General features: G+C 42.1%; 1 protein-coding gene across 1 annotated transcript in view; it reads right to left on the bottom strand.

Annotated features, from left to right (window-relative positions):
• SMURF2 (SMAD specific E3 ubiquitin protein ligase 2) overlaps positions 1-14,854 on the bottom strand; it is a 61,505-nt gene that overhangs the window by 16,527 nt on the left and 30,124 nt on the right. Inside the window, exons 4-9 of the mRNA XM_030962248.1 lie at positions 8,674-8,807; positions 8,437-8,502; positions 4,596-4,680; positions 3,238-3,321; positions 656-858; positions 401-485 (exon numbers count right to left, since the gene is read on the bottom strand). Coding sequence (XP_030818108.1) covers positions 401-485; positions 656-858; positions 3,238-3,321; positions 4,596-4,680; positions 8,437-8,502; positions 8,674-8,807 — 657 coding nt within the window. The remainder of the gene's footprint in view (positions 1-400; positions 486-655; positions 859-3,237; positions 3,322-4,595; positions 4,681-8,436; positions 8,503-8,673; positions 8,808-14,854) is intronic.

The following is a 14,854-nucleotide window of genomic DNA, read 5'->3' on the forward strand; positions in this document are numbered from 1 at the left end:
AACAGGAAAAGCAGTTTGACTGTTTCAATCCAATCCAGTTTTCACCAAAGTATCTTGATGGAACTTCTTTTGGAAGTGTTCAGATTCTACTGTTTGTTTCATTATGTTGCAGAGTACTAAAATCTGGATTTGGCTCTAACGTATATGCAAAATCTAGAATTAGTGAACTGTTCCTGTTTCCCAAACACTACTATAATTTATTTCCTAGTTTTCCATTTTTTCATTACAATACCAACTTGAAGAACTGGGGAAGACAGACTAATTCATTTTGATGAATGACATGTTAAAATAATGTATTAGGGGCCAAGAATCAGAAATATTAGCCAGAGAAAACTTTGAGGAGAGCACTGCCTAAATGATTTTGATTTGAAATATTAAGGGTACTTCCATCATTTCTTACCTAGGTACTCTTGGATCGTGCCACGTGCTGACACCAGTTTGAGTATGCAGAAAATAGACCTGACCTTGCTGAGTTGTCCTTTGCTCTGTGAAATCAAGACAAATTAATAAATGTACAAACAAAAAATGCAGCATGAAGACTCACAGAGACTGATTTCCTTCAACTAAGGAACGAAAATATTTTCCACATGAGAAGACACAACCCATTTTCCCCGTTTCTTGAGAGCCCCACGAGTGACCCCTTTGATTTCCATACCATATCCCTCAGGCAGGTCGGGAGGGGTGTGCAGGTGTGTCCTGCTCATGTAGTTCCTGTGCCTCTGCGAGCGCACCCTCCTCTCGGCCAGCCGCGGATCCGCCGCCTGCCCGCAGGACGCGCCGTTGGTGCCGCCGATGGGAGTGTTCTCATCCACCAGGCAGCTCAGGGGCCTGCCCGGGCTCGAGTACTCCGACGCTGGCCTGGGGACAGCGGGACAACCTCAGTGTGCTGGCCATGAGGGTCACACAGCACACCTGTGGGGGAGCAGCTGCACCCCGGGCCCAGCAGGACACCTCAACTGGAGCAGGTCCATGTTCACCAGAGGAACCAGGTCTGTGCTCACTGGGCTTGAGTACTTGCATGCTGGCCTGGGGACAGTGGGACAACCTCAGTGTGTGGTGGCCATGAGGGTCACACCTGGGGCGCCTGCACCCCAGGCTCTGGGGACACCTCAGTGACCTGTCCAGCAGGACACCTCAACTGGAGCAGGTCCATGCTCACCAGAGGAACCAGGTCTGTGCTCACCAGGCTCGAGTATTCTGATGCTGGCCTGGGGACAGCAGGACAACCTCAGTGTGGTGGCCATGAGGGTCACACAGCACACCTGTGGGGGAGCAGCTGCACCCCAGGCTCTGGGGACACCTCAGTGACCAGCAGTGCTGTATTGCACTAAATAGTTTATTTAGTTGGTGTTTTGCACTGGGTGATTTGAAATTTGTGCTGAGTATGTTATGTCAGGTAGATTGTTATTTCTCTTCTCCCATCACACAGTCTTTCTCTCATGCACCTCTCTGCTATCCCTCCTGGTGGTTTGGCCCCCACCCCTTGCCCCTCATCAATGGTATCCCATTGGCTGTGGTTCTCTTCCCCCGCCCCCATCTCTCGGGTATAAAAGTCCCCTGCAAGAAGGCAACGCCCTCTTTTCCAGTGGGGAGGTCTCCAGAGTCTGTGGTGTCCCTTCCCAAGCCAATAAACAGGACACTCGTCCCCACGTGGAGAAGAGCATTCCTTGTCTTTTGCTTTGTCCATGTAAGACCATGCGGGCCAGGGTCCATAGCCAGCCGGAGCGGACTCAAACAGCAGCCCAAGACACATGGATCTTACACAGCAGGACACCTCGACTGGAGCGGGAAGCTCCTGGTCCACGCTCACCAGAGGAACCAGGAGCCTCCTCACCTCCTGTCGCCACATTTCACTTCATGGAGAAAAGCAAGGCACAATTCTTCCCAAGAATATTTCTGGGTTTCACATTCTCTGAGCCTCAGAGACAGAAAAAACAATTCTTATCTCATTTACTGCTCCTGTGTTGTTCACAAGTGGAATGCATCATGGAAGACTGTTTACCTGAAGGGAATTGATAATTGGATTCTGGTGTGAGTGTTTTGATTCACTGGCCAATTGAATCCAGGTGTGTGTGTGGGGACTGTGGGCTGACAGTCACGAGATTCTGTTTGAGTTGAGTGCTTGGCAGACGCAGTTTAAATGGAATGTAATATAGTGTAATATAGTATAATAAAGTAATTAATTAGCCTTCTGATCAGATGGAGTCCTACTCATAATTTCTCCCTGCCATGGGGGTTGTCTTGTTCTGAAAACCTCCAAACTTTCTCACCTTGCCTTCATGTGGCTGAGGAAGTGATCAGGCCTTCTTATTCCTTCTAAGGAATGTTATCAGGTGAGGATGGTGAAAAAGGGCTAAGCAAGAATAAAAGCAGTTGCTCACAAGAGCAACATTGACCAGCATGATTTTGTATCTCAATGCTGCTTTCAAAAGGATTTTAAATGTGTTAAAGGGAGATTTACAAGGTCACAAGAAATCCTCAACACAAATTATACATTTTGCATTTGTTTTTCTACTGTGTCTAGAGTTTAGAATGGGTATTTCAGTATACCAGAATATACAATATACCAGAAATAGAAAAACTAAAAGCTGTTCAGTCCTTTCAATCCAAAACTGCAAACATGTATTAGAGTTCATAGTGTGAACAGTCCAGATTATTTAAAATAAAATATATCCATGCAGAGACCAGAATGATATTGAGAATGGAAGAGAACATCTGCAGGCACAGACAATCTGCAGAGGATTCTGATAAAAATGCAATGACACTGCCTGCAGCACAGGCAACAGCAAAAGTGGCTTGAGAAACAGTTTCACAACACACATTTACAGTGATCAGAAAAAGTGATCACAGTGATTTCCAAACACACTCTGCAGCCATCAGCTGTAACTGTTCTGGGTTACACGGTCACAGAGCAGGGTCTGACAGCTACTCATGGTCTCACTTCTTCACCCCTTAAGATGTCTGCAAAATGTAATGTCTGTATTTATGGAGCTCTACCACAGCATCTCTACAAGAAAGCAAAGATGCTTTCTAGGACAGGGAAAAAAGCAGTCAGAATGATCTTCTGAGTTAAATATTAGGCAGACTGAAGGAGAAGGATGGTGAAGAAGGAAAGCATTCAGCTTGTGCAGAGTGACTGAGCAGAGGAATGAGCAACCCAATCCCCCTGTGAGAGCCCCTTAGAGCTGCTCAATAACCAAACTCATCCTCCCCACAGCGTCCCAGGGAACTCCTCACCGTGTGGGTCGCTCCCACTGAGTTGTCCGTGTGATGTGGTTTAAATACTGGATCCTTCCAGAAGCAGTCCTGCGCTCCTCCCACCTGCAGGGCACACAGGCACACATAAGGCACTGAGTGGCATTTCCAGGAAACCAGGGCACAAAACGTTTCCAACAGAAATGCCCAGCTCAGGAAGACTTATACTGCTATGAATCACGTTAGCTGAGTGAGGTGACAGGAAACAACTGAAAGTTCAACTCTGAAATGGTTTAACATATTCTTCCCTTGGAACCAGGCACATCATTAACAGTATCACACCTTCATATTCAATAATGACTTGAATTCTAATTAAATCCAAACAGCCACATAAAGGAACTTCTTGGAAACATGTTTAATAATGCATTTAACTTCTTTTGACCACTGACTCTAACAAATGCTTTCATAGCATCTTCATGCACTGCTTGCTTTCATTAAAAAGTCAGCTTCAAATAATGTGACTTTTGAACTATCATTAAATTTGCACACTGAAATACACGAGGCTGTACAGCAAACTTTGCAGTTACACAATTAAGTGAGCAATATTTATGCAAGGAACATTCTGAAGTGAAAACTTAGAAGCATTTTCAAAAATGTTTTTAACTTATCTTGACTCCAAATTAACAAAAGAATGCTGTTACAGACCAGGATGATGATTTGCATTTCAAAATTCATCCTCTGAAAACTCATTTTCTCCTGTCTTTACCTGCCAAAAATCACATTCAGAAAGTCTGTGTTTGCTCTGAAGAAGTTGCTGACAGCACCAGAACCTAAACCAGAGTATTTTCCTGTGTTTGCAAAACTGTTCTAGGTGATAATGATGTCATTAACTCTCACAGGGACAAACAAGAATCCTAAACCCTACTTTTGGAAGGTAAATACAGCAAGAACTTGGGCTGCATTATCTTTCCCAGTCACGTTTTCTTCCCTAAGAGGCGCATGAAGAAGAAGTGATCCATGTTTATCACAGTGGATCTACACCTCTGTGCGGTGCTGCAGAAGGGCAGCCAGGCAGTGTGGTCACTTCCTTGCTACAAAACTACTGCATGCATAAGGCACTTTGCTGGCTGTGATTTAATCTGAAATATGTGTTTTCTTGGACAAGTTATTTTTCAAAGCACTTCTTTACATATGTCACCTCCCCTTTTCCAAGTGAAGATAAGACAAGAGCCAAACTATCAACTGCTCTGTGCACCCCAGCTGGCTCAGCTCCTGCTCTGAATGCAGAACTGTGAGTGCAAGATTTAAAACAATTTATTTGCACACTGAAGTCTCACTATCACAGAAGTCTGTTGTATGAGCTGGATTTGTGTTTTTACATCACAGTGATTTCAGCTTACCCATCTGGTAAATCGTTATCGAATAAGCGACTGCAATCCACAACTTGTCCTCCTGTGCCTATTCGGTCTCTGGACTGAAGACTGACTATTAGGATAATAAAAGAGTTATTGAAGATGTGGCATCTGAATGCAAATTGTGGTTACATTTGAAAGAAAATTGGTACAACTTGGAGAACTAAGCTGAGACATGTTCAGGATATTTTTTCCTTCTCACGAATCAAAGATGTTTGCAAAGGAACTCTGTTTTCATACGTGGAATTCTCTACATCTTACTTCCAAAAAGTTAGCTTAAGGAATATGAGTGTATGTTAAGGCACAAAAGGAAGTGAACTGTGAAACTGCAATTAATTTTGTGTGTTGAGATGGACTGTGACACTCAACTGGTGGCAGTGGGGTGCCACCTCACACACGGCTGGGACAGGGGCAACAGCAGAACTCTGAACAGGAAGAGCTAAAATAAGGAATTCCTCCCTGGTTTTGACTCCTTCTCACGTATTTTGTGCACCCATGGGTTTCAACACACACGCAGACACACAAACACAAAACCAGGCAAAATGTAACTGCTAGAAGACTTCAGATTTGGTTTATTGGCCACTTTCTAACACCACTAGTCAGAAGTCAAGTGCAACTCACACAAAGCAGCCTGAAAAGCCCCTGCTTGCCCTCACCAAAACTGCTTCACTTTTAATTTTTTTTACATGATTCACTGTAATGGGTATTTATGCCTGAAGCTTTTGTACTGCAATTATGAAAACAAAGATTTTTTTTAGGCTGCTTTTGTTCCCAATATCACAGTTCCAAAGTGTCCAATCTGATAATTTATGACACTTGTGTTCCTGTGGGGTTGGGGTGGTTTTTTGATGTTTTGTTATGCCTTTAACAATAAAACAATTGCTTAAAAAGCTAAATACGTGCTGTGGCCCACATTTCTTGACGTGGCATTAACGTACCTCTGGACAACTGTCTTCAAGTCCTATTTATATGCAGTGAAATCATCTTAACCTAGATGCAACCAAACTTTTGTAAAGATCAGATAATTTAAAAAGCTGGAGCAGAAATGACAGATTTTTGCCTGAGTCCCCAAATTTTCAACAACAACATGTTTTGAAGCTTAGAACTCAACAGACCAACCCAGGGAGCCCTGGAGTACCTGCTGCATTCCTAATCCACATTAACCCCTCATGGTCCATGAACTCTAACGTTACAGAACAACTTTAGAGGGAAAGACACCTTGAAATTCAACCAAACCAGGATCTCACAGGATGTATTTATTCTGCCACGACCCCACACACTGCAAGTTCACACCACTGCAGGTAGGCAAGGTTTGGCAAGCAAAACACATAGACAGAAATTAACATAAACAAAGGCAATTACCTCCCCTTTGCCTATGTAAGGAGCAAAATTTGTGCACGGCTTCATTTTGTAGTAAGAAAGGGCTTATTTTTTCTGCAGTGCCACATCAGAAATAAAGAAGTGGCACAGAAGAGCTGCAGGATTAAGACACAATTCAGATGCCCCTGGATCCATTGCTGAAAATGCCCCTTTTTCTTCCTCTCTGAAGACAACCCAGGGATTTAAGATAAAGATCTCCTTGGTCCCTGTACCAAGGCACACTCACTGTACACTTGATTTGTAAGATTATCATCTGCTGAAGGCATCAATTACATTTTAATATTGGTTTGCAATCTTGCATGGTCTGTTAATTTAAGAGAGTTTATAATTGGAAGAACTGAGAGTATAATTATAATTTATTCTGCCTTTTACTTATTTTTAATCCAGATTTCTCTACCATCTAACTACTGCAGTGGAATTATCTAGTTTTACTGAGGCTCATTCATCCACTCAATAAAGTTGCATTAGTGAAGAAAGATTAAAATATAAGAAGATTAATAATGACAACTTAAATAAAAAAAGACAGGAGTCTCTGGAATCTTACCAAGGATGCATTAAATTAAAACAGAACCATGACTGAGTGAACTTGACCTTTCTGATGGTATCAACAGAAAACAGAACACAGATTTGCTCTGTGTCTCTGCTGTAACCTGACAAGGTGGTTTTCTGTAGGTTCAGTGCACAATCCAACAGCTCCTGGTGTCAGGAGCAGCCCCAGCTGCATCCCAGGAGAGCCAGAGCTGCTCTGGCTGCACCAAATCCCACAGGCACATGAGCGAGAGGCAGCCTGGCAGTGCAGCCTGTCCCACACTGCTGACAGCTCTGGCTTCTCCCTGACCAGTTCTCTCTGAAGTCTCTTTGTCACTGCACACTGCAATGCATTTGCCACAGGCCTCCCAGACCTTTCTGCTTTGGGGAGGGGTTTTTGGGTTGTTTTTTTCCCCTTTAACGAAAGGCAGCACTCCCCAAGATGCTGACCAGGATGAGAGTTCATACTCTGGAGGGCAGCATGAGAGCACAGTCCCTGCTCTGTGCTGTGCAGCTCCCAGCACACCCTGAGGCTGCTCTCCTGTGCTCCCAGCTCGGCCTCCCCTCCAAGGGCACCCCCAAACAAAGCTGCACACACAGGGATGCTCAGGGGAGCAAAGCCAGCAAGCAAACCAAACCCACAGCAAACACACCCCAGAGAAGGGACTGATTCATCCTTTACTCTTCTGTGCAAGCTCATGTGGAAAATTTAATTGAGAACAGCCTGAAGGGTCAGCAATGCACTTACAAATCCACATTTCTACCATAACTTCACTCCCCTGTGCCACCACACTCTGATCTTAATGCAAGCACATGCAGATCAGACAGAGACAGATGATTAAAGCAACACCAAGAGGTAAAGTCACAGGTGTTATTCAACAGAGGGAGGCAAACAAACACACTTATTTGCTGACTAATATTTCAGAGGTGTTTCCTGGCTGACAGAAGTGCTGTTTGCATATAATTTCAGCTAGGAATTGAACATAAAACTCAGCATAAAAATACACTTTTCTTTCCCTCATGTCCAAACATTCTCATTAACATCTTGCTGTATAAATAAAGAACTTCCTTATCCTGACCAACTTTTGACTTACTAATGACCTATTAGAAATGCTGAGAGCTGAGAAGGGACCAAACAAAGAACTGAGAATGCACCAAAAAGAGGGTATTTATGAAGTTTTTTGTGGATACTTGCTTTTCAATTTCCCAGCTTCTTTTTAATTCTGAAGTTATTTAAAGTTCATAATTTCACAGAATGACAAAGCACAGTTACTGAAGTTGTTGACAGACTTGTTAATAAGCCATGAAAACACAAAATTGATTGATCAAGTCATCCCAGACAGCAATTTTACTTGCTTATAAGCAAGATGCTTTTTAGGTTTTCCCCAAAACCTAAAGGAAGCACAGCCTTGCTGGAGCTCTGGCCAAGAATTTTAGAGTCAGTTTTTCATAGAGAGTTCACACTCAAACTGCCACCATTCTTTACAGTGAAATTAAAAACTTTCTATATTTTTTTTAATTATCTATGGGCTTATTTGCCCCAACATTTATTATATTAAAGTTTGGGGTTATTTTAGGTGGTTTGAGCTTTTTTTTTTTTATTTTTGTTTTTTTGTTGTTTTGTTTTGTTTTGGTTTTGTTATGTTTTTTGGGTTTGTTTTTTATTTTTTTTTTCTTTTTTTTTTTTTTTGGGGGGGGGGTGTTTTTGTGGTTTTTGTTTGTTTGTTTGTTTTGGTTTTTTGTTTGTTTGGGTTTTTCTTTAATTCTCTACCGACATAATTCTAGCCTGAGGTCTAAATGGCTCTGGCAGTAGAAAGGAGAATTCAATATAGAAAACTGACATCTAGAAGAGTTATTTCTATAGCTACTGTAGAAACTAAAGACAAAAAGAGAACTAAAAGATATAAAAACCTTTACTCACCTACTATCTGTCCTCTAACAGTATCGTTGTCATTTGGCCCAAGCTTGCAGAGATCCAACCTCTGATCTACAAAATGAGGGCACAAAATCATATAACAAAACAAAACACCATCACAAATCAGCTGGAATATAAAAGCTTTACAAAACCCAGCAAAAACTCAATTAAGTGTTATTTTTCAAAAGCCTGTGCATGCAAGCTTGGGCTGAAAGAGAAGAAACCTGTCCTTAGCTTACTTACAACCAGTGTCTTTAAGGCGGTTGATGGCGTTTGAGAGAAGCCTGACACAACCCAGAAAACCAGCTCCCTGCTTTTTATGAATTTTCTTGTGATTCCACACGCTGATTGTTATTGAATCCGACTTCCCAATGTATCTGAAAAACGTGGAACAAACAGCACTGTCAGTGGCACTCACTGAACACTCTGATGATGCATCAGAAACCACCTTGGGGGGAAGAAAGATCATCAACCACCTCATTAAAAATTTAACACACACTGTAATGGCAAGAGAGAGCAAGTCACCTGCAGGTAAGATGTACATTGTACTTCAATGGGATCATGTCTCATGGAGGAGCTCCCTTGAATACAAACTGCTCTGAAAGTCTGATTTGGGAAGGGGGCATTCATTTGAATGAAATCTGTTCAAACAGCAACCAGAGCAGGCTGTGGGCTGGCTCTCCACCCCAGCTCTCTGAGCAACCCCAAACATGCTCAGCCCCCTGCCCCAGCCCAGCCTGCCCCGAGGGGACAATGCTGTGGCACCCCAGCAGTGTCTGGGGACAGCAGGAGCAGGGACAGCAGCCCCAGTGCGGGCCAGGAGCCAGGAGCTCCCTGGGGCTGCTCCTGCAAGCCCCAGGAATGCAGGGAGCCCCAGCAGGCAGCACTGCCAGGCCAAGGCATCCCCCAGCTGCAGCAACCCCAGCCCAGGGAGCCTGATTAACCCTCAGTAAGGGATGGCTGGGACACTCATGACACCTTAGAGCCACACAACCAGGCCACAGGGCTCGGCTGGGATGTGCCACAGTCCCGTCCTGCTCCTCACAGCATTCCCACAGACATGCTTGGCAAAAGCTGGATCTGTGTGCACTGCCTTGGGAAACCTGCACACTGCAGGCTGCTTTACTTCTGCTTTTTTTTGGTTGAAGCTTTGCTCTTCAGAGGCAATTGCTTTGCCAGCTTGTTTTTGTTTTCAAAACTTTCAGAGGACAGTTTCAAAACACTCAAGATAAATCAGTGATTGCCAATACTGAATTATTACGGCTGTTTCAAGTTGAAGGAAATGAATTTGTAACTATGGCTAAGATCCCAAGAATTGCTTGTAGTTCTCTCTTCCCAGACCACAAATTCTGGCCTTAGTTTAGTTCCAAGTGCTTCTTTTCTGTTTGTTTTTGAATGAAAACTGATCAACCAATTTCTAAATACATCTCCCCATTGACTGTGGCTTTACTGGCTTTTAAACATCTTAATATTTTCATAAAGATAGAAATGATACTGTCAAGGTTGGCAAACCAAATAATTGAACTAACTGGCATGGCTTAAAATTACAGCTGTGATCAGGTTAACACTTCTCCCATTTTTCCTTTTTCAAAAAGCAGAACTTGTACAACTTCTTTTCCCCACCTGCAGACAGCATCTGACCCAAGAAGTAGAAGACAGAAAAACCTCATGGTTAAAAGTAACCACTGCACATCTACACAAAACCAAAAACCAACAAACCCAAACAAAGCATAAACTTCACATTAAAAAGCCTCAAAGTTTTTTGAATAGTAAACTGATTGTGTAATATAGGTCAGATTTTTGGCCTTACAACCTTGACAATGCCAATTTTGCATAAAGAAATGAGATGAAGATGGGTAATCACGTGCACAGTTGCAGTCTACAATGCTTTATGTACTTAAAATAAATTCTTATGAGAACAATTTAGTTGCACTTAAAAATAAAGACTTATCATGACCTGTCTTGAATTTTCCAGTTTTCCTTGTTGCTTTAAAAAAGTCAAAGGTATATGGTTAAACACAATTTCATAACAGAACAGTTTGAATAATATGTAGAACAGCTGAATACACAACACAGTTTCCAAGAATTCCTGTAATGTTTCAGGGTGAGGTTCAGGGCTGGGATGAACAGTCACCATCCACACCAAGCAGGTGAGAACTCCACATTCTACTATAATCTACTCTTGATTTTTGCATCCAAAAACCTGGGTTGGTTCACACTTTAAAAATAAATATGCAAGACAAGCTGCATTTTTCCAAATAAAAATGTCTATTTTTTAATAAAGGAAGAAAATAAATAGTTAAGTAACATCTAGTTGGCTTTACAGCAAAATGTTTCATCTACATCTCTGCATCATTTCAGGCATAAAAACCCATGGTTGTATTTAGAGAGTGACAGTGGGATGAGCTGACATTTCCAATTCATTTGGTGGATAAGTTACATTTGTTTTACATCATCTGGCAATAAAGTTCCAACATAAAAGCCTGAGCTAGAATTTTTTTTTTATTAAAAAAGAATGTTCCAAAAAATAAAGTGCAACAAACCAAACCAGAAACAAAAAACCAGAATCCCCCCATTTTGTGGGATAACTCTCCCTTCCTCCTTGTAATTAAAGTTCTTGGAGCCTATATTTCTTTTTTTCCTCTATCCTATCAGCAATATCTATTCCACAGCTTCAGGACTTCAATAGAGATAATGAGATTCAAATTAATGAAGTGGAAACATAGAAATTCAATTGCATAGACATTTTTGTTGACTTTCATATTTTCTGAACCTTTAAAATTAAGTCTCTGGTTAAGAACTGCATGTTCACAAATTTTAATTTCCCTACTTTTAGCACTTCCACTTCCAAGAAAAAAAATCAAATTCATGCTTTACTAGAAACCTCTAAATTATTTTAATAAAAATTTAGAACATGGAGACAATTGTTATTTTGTATACCACTGAGGAAGGTTTGGAATCAAGAAACTTTTCATCCCCATGGCATTACATACACTTTCCCTGAAGAGTTCACCTCACTGAGAAATGTGGACTGAAGAAAGTGGAAAAATATATTCCTGAAAAAACACACCTCTTCCTGATCACAAGCCAGACATACTCCCTCCAGAAAGAGAGAAAAATGCAGCATCATGAGGTATGAACTCAGGTTTGGAAGCCAGGAATTCCCTATTTCTAATCCATGCTGTCATACAGACTGTTTTTATGACCTGGATGAATTACTTGGTTTTTTTCTCAATTTTCCCATTTCTGTCTTTTTTTCTAATATAATCTCAGTGTTCAGCTTTGAGCTATCAACTGCTTTCAGACTGGGGAGAAGAAGGTGTGAAGAGACAGAATGAAAAATAGCACCCCAATTTCTTCTCTGCCATCTTCATTCACTTCCTTCCTGGCATTTCCCACCTGTGCAGCAACTGAAGGGTGTTTGAGCCTCTGGGATGGTCCCCAGGACCTGCCAGGGCTGTGGCTGAGGCAGGGATGGGACAGGGCTAGAAAGGGGCAGGGATGGGGCTGGAAAGGAGCAGGGACATGTGGCACTCACTGGCTGCTGCAAAGGGCACCAGCTTTATCCAAAGGGCCCCAAGCCCCACATGGAGAAGGAAAAGGAAAAGCTGTCTGACAGCTCTTTAGGAGCCCATCTAGGATGGGACTGTCTAAAGCAGCACCAGGCAGAGCTGCTGCCTTCTCTCCCTGAGAAAAATCCAGGATCCTTAGCATTAACCAGACAAAACAGAGTCAGAGGATTGGGGGAGAAAAGTGATTCTGGCAGGGCAGTGCAGCAGCCTGAGGATGTGAAGGCACCAGAGAGCAGCAGAAGCTGCAGTGAGGAGATTTTGGGAAGAGAGGGGGTTATTTGTAGGAGTTGGGTGAGGTTCCATTGGAGAGAGATCCCAAAGGAGAAGAGGAGCCTGGGGGTGAGGACTTGAGGGGCACAGATTAAAGCTGGGACCAGGAGCAGGTTTTGGTGGAGATGATGGTACAAACACCTTTCAGAGAGAAAGGGAATGGGAGCTGCTGTGCCTTAGGGACAGGGGCTGCTGGGGAGGCTGGGGCAGACTGGGCAGGGCAATGTGGGACAGGTCTGGCTACCACAGCAGGGAAGGAAGGGGAAGGAAGAGAAAAAAGGGATTTAAGTTCCTGAACTGCTGGTTTAGGTAGTTTAGTTCTGAATGCAAGAAGGCTGTAAATGTGTCAAGTCTGGTTATTCAAAAGCTCTGAGAAAAGGCCTGAACAATAGGGGAAACACAAACAAGACTGAAAATAAGGAAGGGGAATACATCCAGGGCAAGCATGGTATTTTACTGACATTAAACTACATCCAGACAGCAACTATTTGGCAATTTCTTTCTGGAAAGTCTCCCAGATTCCCCCTCTCTACACACACACCCATCTAGGCTGAAGAATCCAAGCAGCTAATTCAACCACTTCCTTTTCACACTAAGAGCTGAATTAAGAACCACATAAGGCAGAAGCCAACCCCTTTTTGCTCTTTAGAGCACTGCAGAAGTCCTTCTAAAAAATTCTTATACAACAGAATATCTGCTTCTGCTGAATCAGGTTAGCAAACCACAAAATTCTCTTGGAATTAGCAACTTAATTCAGACATTACTGCATGAATATATTACAACAGCTCCATCTGACTGTGCCATTTGCATCTGCCACCATATGGTACATGAAAAAATTATCTTAATATCTGGTGCAGATGAAAAGCTGAGACCTGACACTGAGTATATTATACAGTAAAAAATTACCTGACAATAACAGTTAGACAATGAGTTGTTGTACCAAAGAGATTTAATCTTTTACTGCTGTTTTAAATAGGAAGTGGAGATAATGTGACTGATGTTTATAAATGGAAATTTTTTAAAATATATTTCCCTAGAGTAAGGAATAACAGGTGACACTATAAAAGGTGTTAAATTATTATGAAGAAAATTTGGAGAGGGAAAGGATTATTTTCTAATAACAAGGCCTGACACCACACTGAATTTTACTTTGGATTAGAAATACTGGATATACTTCTGTCATCAGGGAATTCAACAGCCAGAATCAAACAAAGTACTTTTCCCTAGAGGACAAGATTTTATATTGAAAATAATACACTAATTCAACAACTTTTTTTTAAGGGAAGTTCTCTGAAGAAGAGAAAAACAAACCACCACCCACAAAAATACTTCACACAGGTCTAAATTCCATTGGACAATCCAGCAAGAGATGCTTCAAATCTGCTCAAGCAAAACATTCTGCCAGAACACCCCTTTTTCTCTCTTCTTTTTGTAATATGTTGTCAATTACAATCACAGCCTTGGAAAGACAATACAGTATCCAGATACAACTATGGCTTGTTCTATAAAACAACCTAAAAATACCTTCTCATCATCCTTCCTTAAAAGTTACAACCAGAAAGGAGTTTTTTTCTGAAGATTTTACAGGTTTTTTCCATTACTCTTGTTGCATATCAACATCCTCCCTCACTTCCCACATCCTCTGCTTCTTTTCTCCAGAAGGGAATCAAATCATCAGCCCAGGGAGCACTGAGCATCCTTGACAGCCGCTCCAGACAACTCCAGTCCCACAGCCCTTCAAACTGGCCAGTACAGGGGCAGCCACAGGGAACAGTGACTTCCCCACAGAATTCTGACACACAGAATTCAAAGAGTGCCAAACCATGCCCACCCTCCTCCCAAGGGAGAGTCCCTTCCCCAGTTGCACAAAGGTTACAGGAGGATTTGTGTCACAGACGTGTTTTATGAAAAATCCTTTCCTAAGGATTTTTCCTCCTGAGAAGCTGAGAGGCCTCAGGAACAAAATGTAAACAATCATTATTTGTTGCTGTAGAATGCAACAGGTGGATCTGTGATTGGTCTCATGTGGTTGTTTCTAATTAATGGCCAATCACAATCCGGCTGTCCAGACTGTCTCAGTCAGTCACAAGCCTTTGTTACCACTCCTTTTCTATCCTTAGCTAGCCTTCTGATGAAAACCTTTCTTCTATTCTTTTAGTATAAATATAATATATATTATATCATAATAAATCAGCCTTCTGAAACATGGAGTCAACATTCTCGTCTCTTCCCTCATCCTAAGACCCCTGCAAACACCACCACAGATTTGCACTCAGCCATGCTGGCAGCACTTCCCACCTTCCATCCCTAGAAAGCTGTGCATTAATGCTCAGTAACAGACCCACCTAACTAAAAACAATCAAAGTCTGTGCTTGGTTTCAGGGCTTTCTCCTTAGCTCTCCTCTGATCCTTGGAGAGGACATGGAAAAGCAAAGGTCTGAAACCTCCATTCTGTATAAATCAATATTTTGATAGGTTTAGTACATTAAAAAACCAAGTTAACTTACAATTCTTTCAATTGAAAAGAGAGCCATTTGCTACACATGAACTTAAAACTTGTTTTGCATCCATTTCTCTAATGA

This window comes from Camarhynchus parvulus, chromosome 18, assembly GCF_901933205.1.
Source record: "Camarhynchus parvulus chromosome 18, STF_HiC, whole genome shotgun sequence".
NCBI classification, from domain to species: domain Eukaryota; kingdom Metazoa; phylum Chordata; class Aves; order Passeriformes; family Thraupidae; genus Camarhynchus; species Camarhynchus parvulus.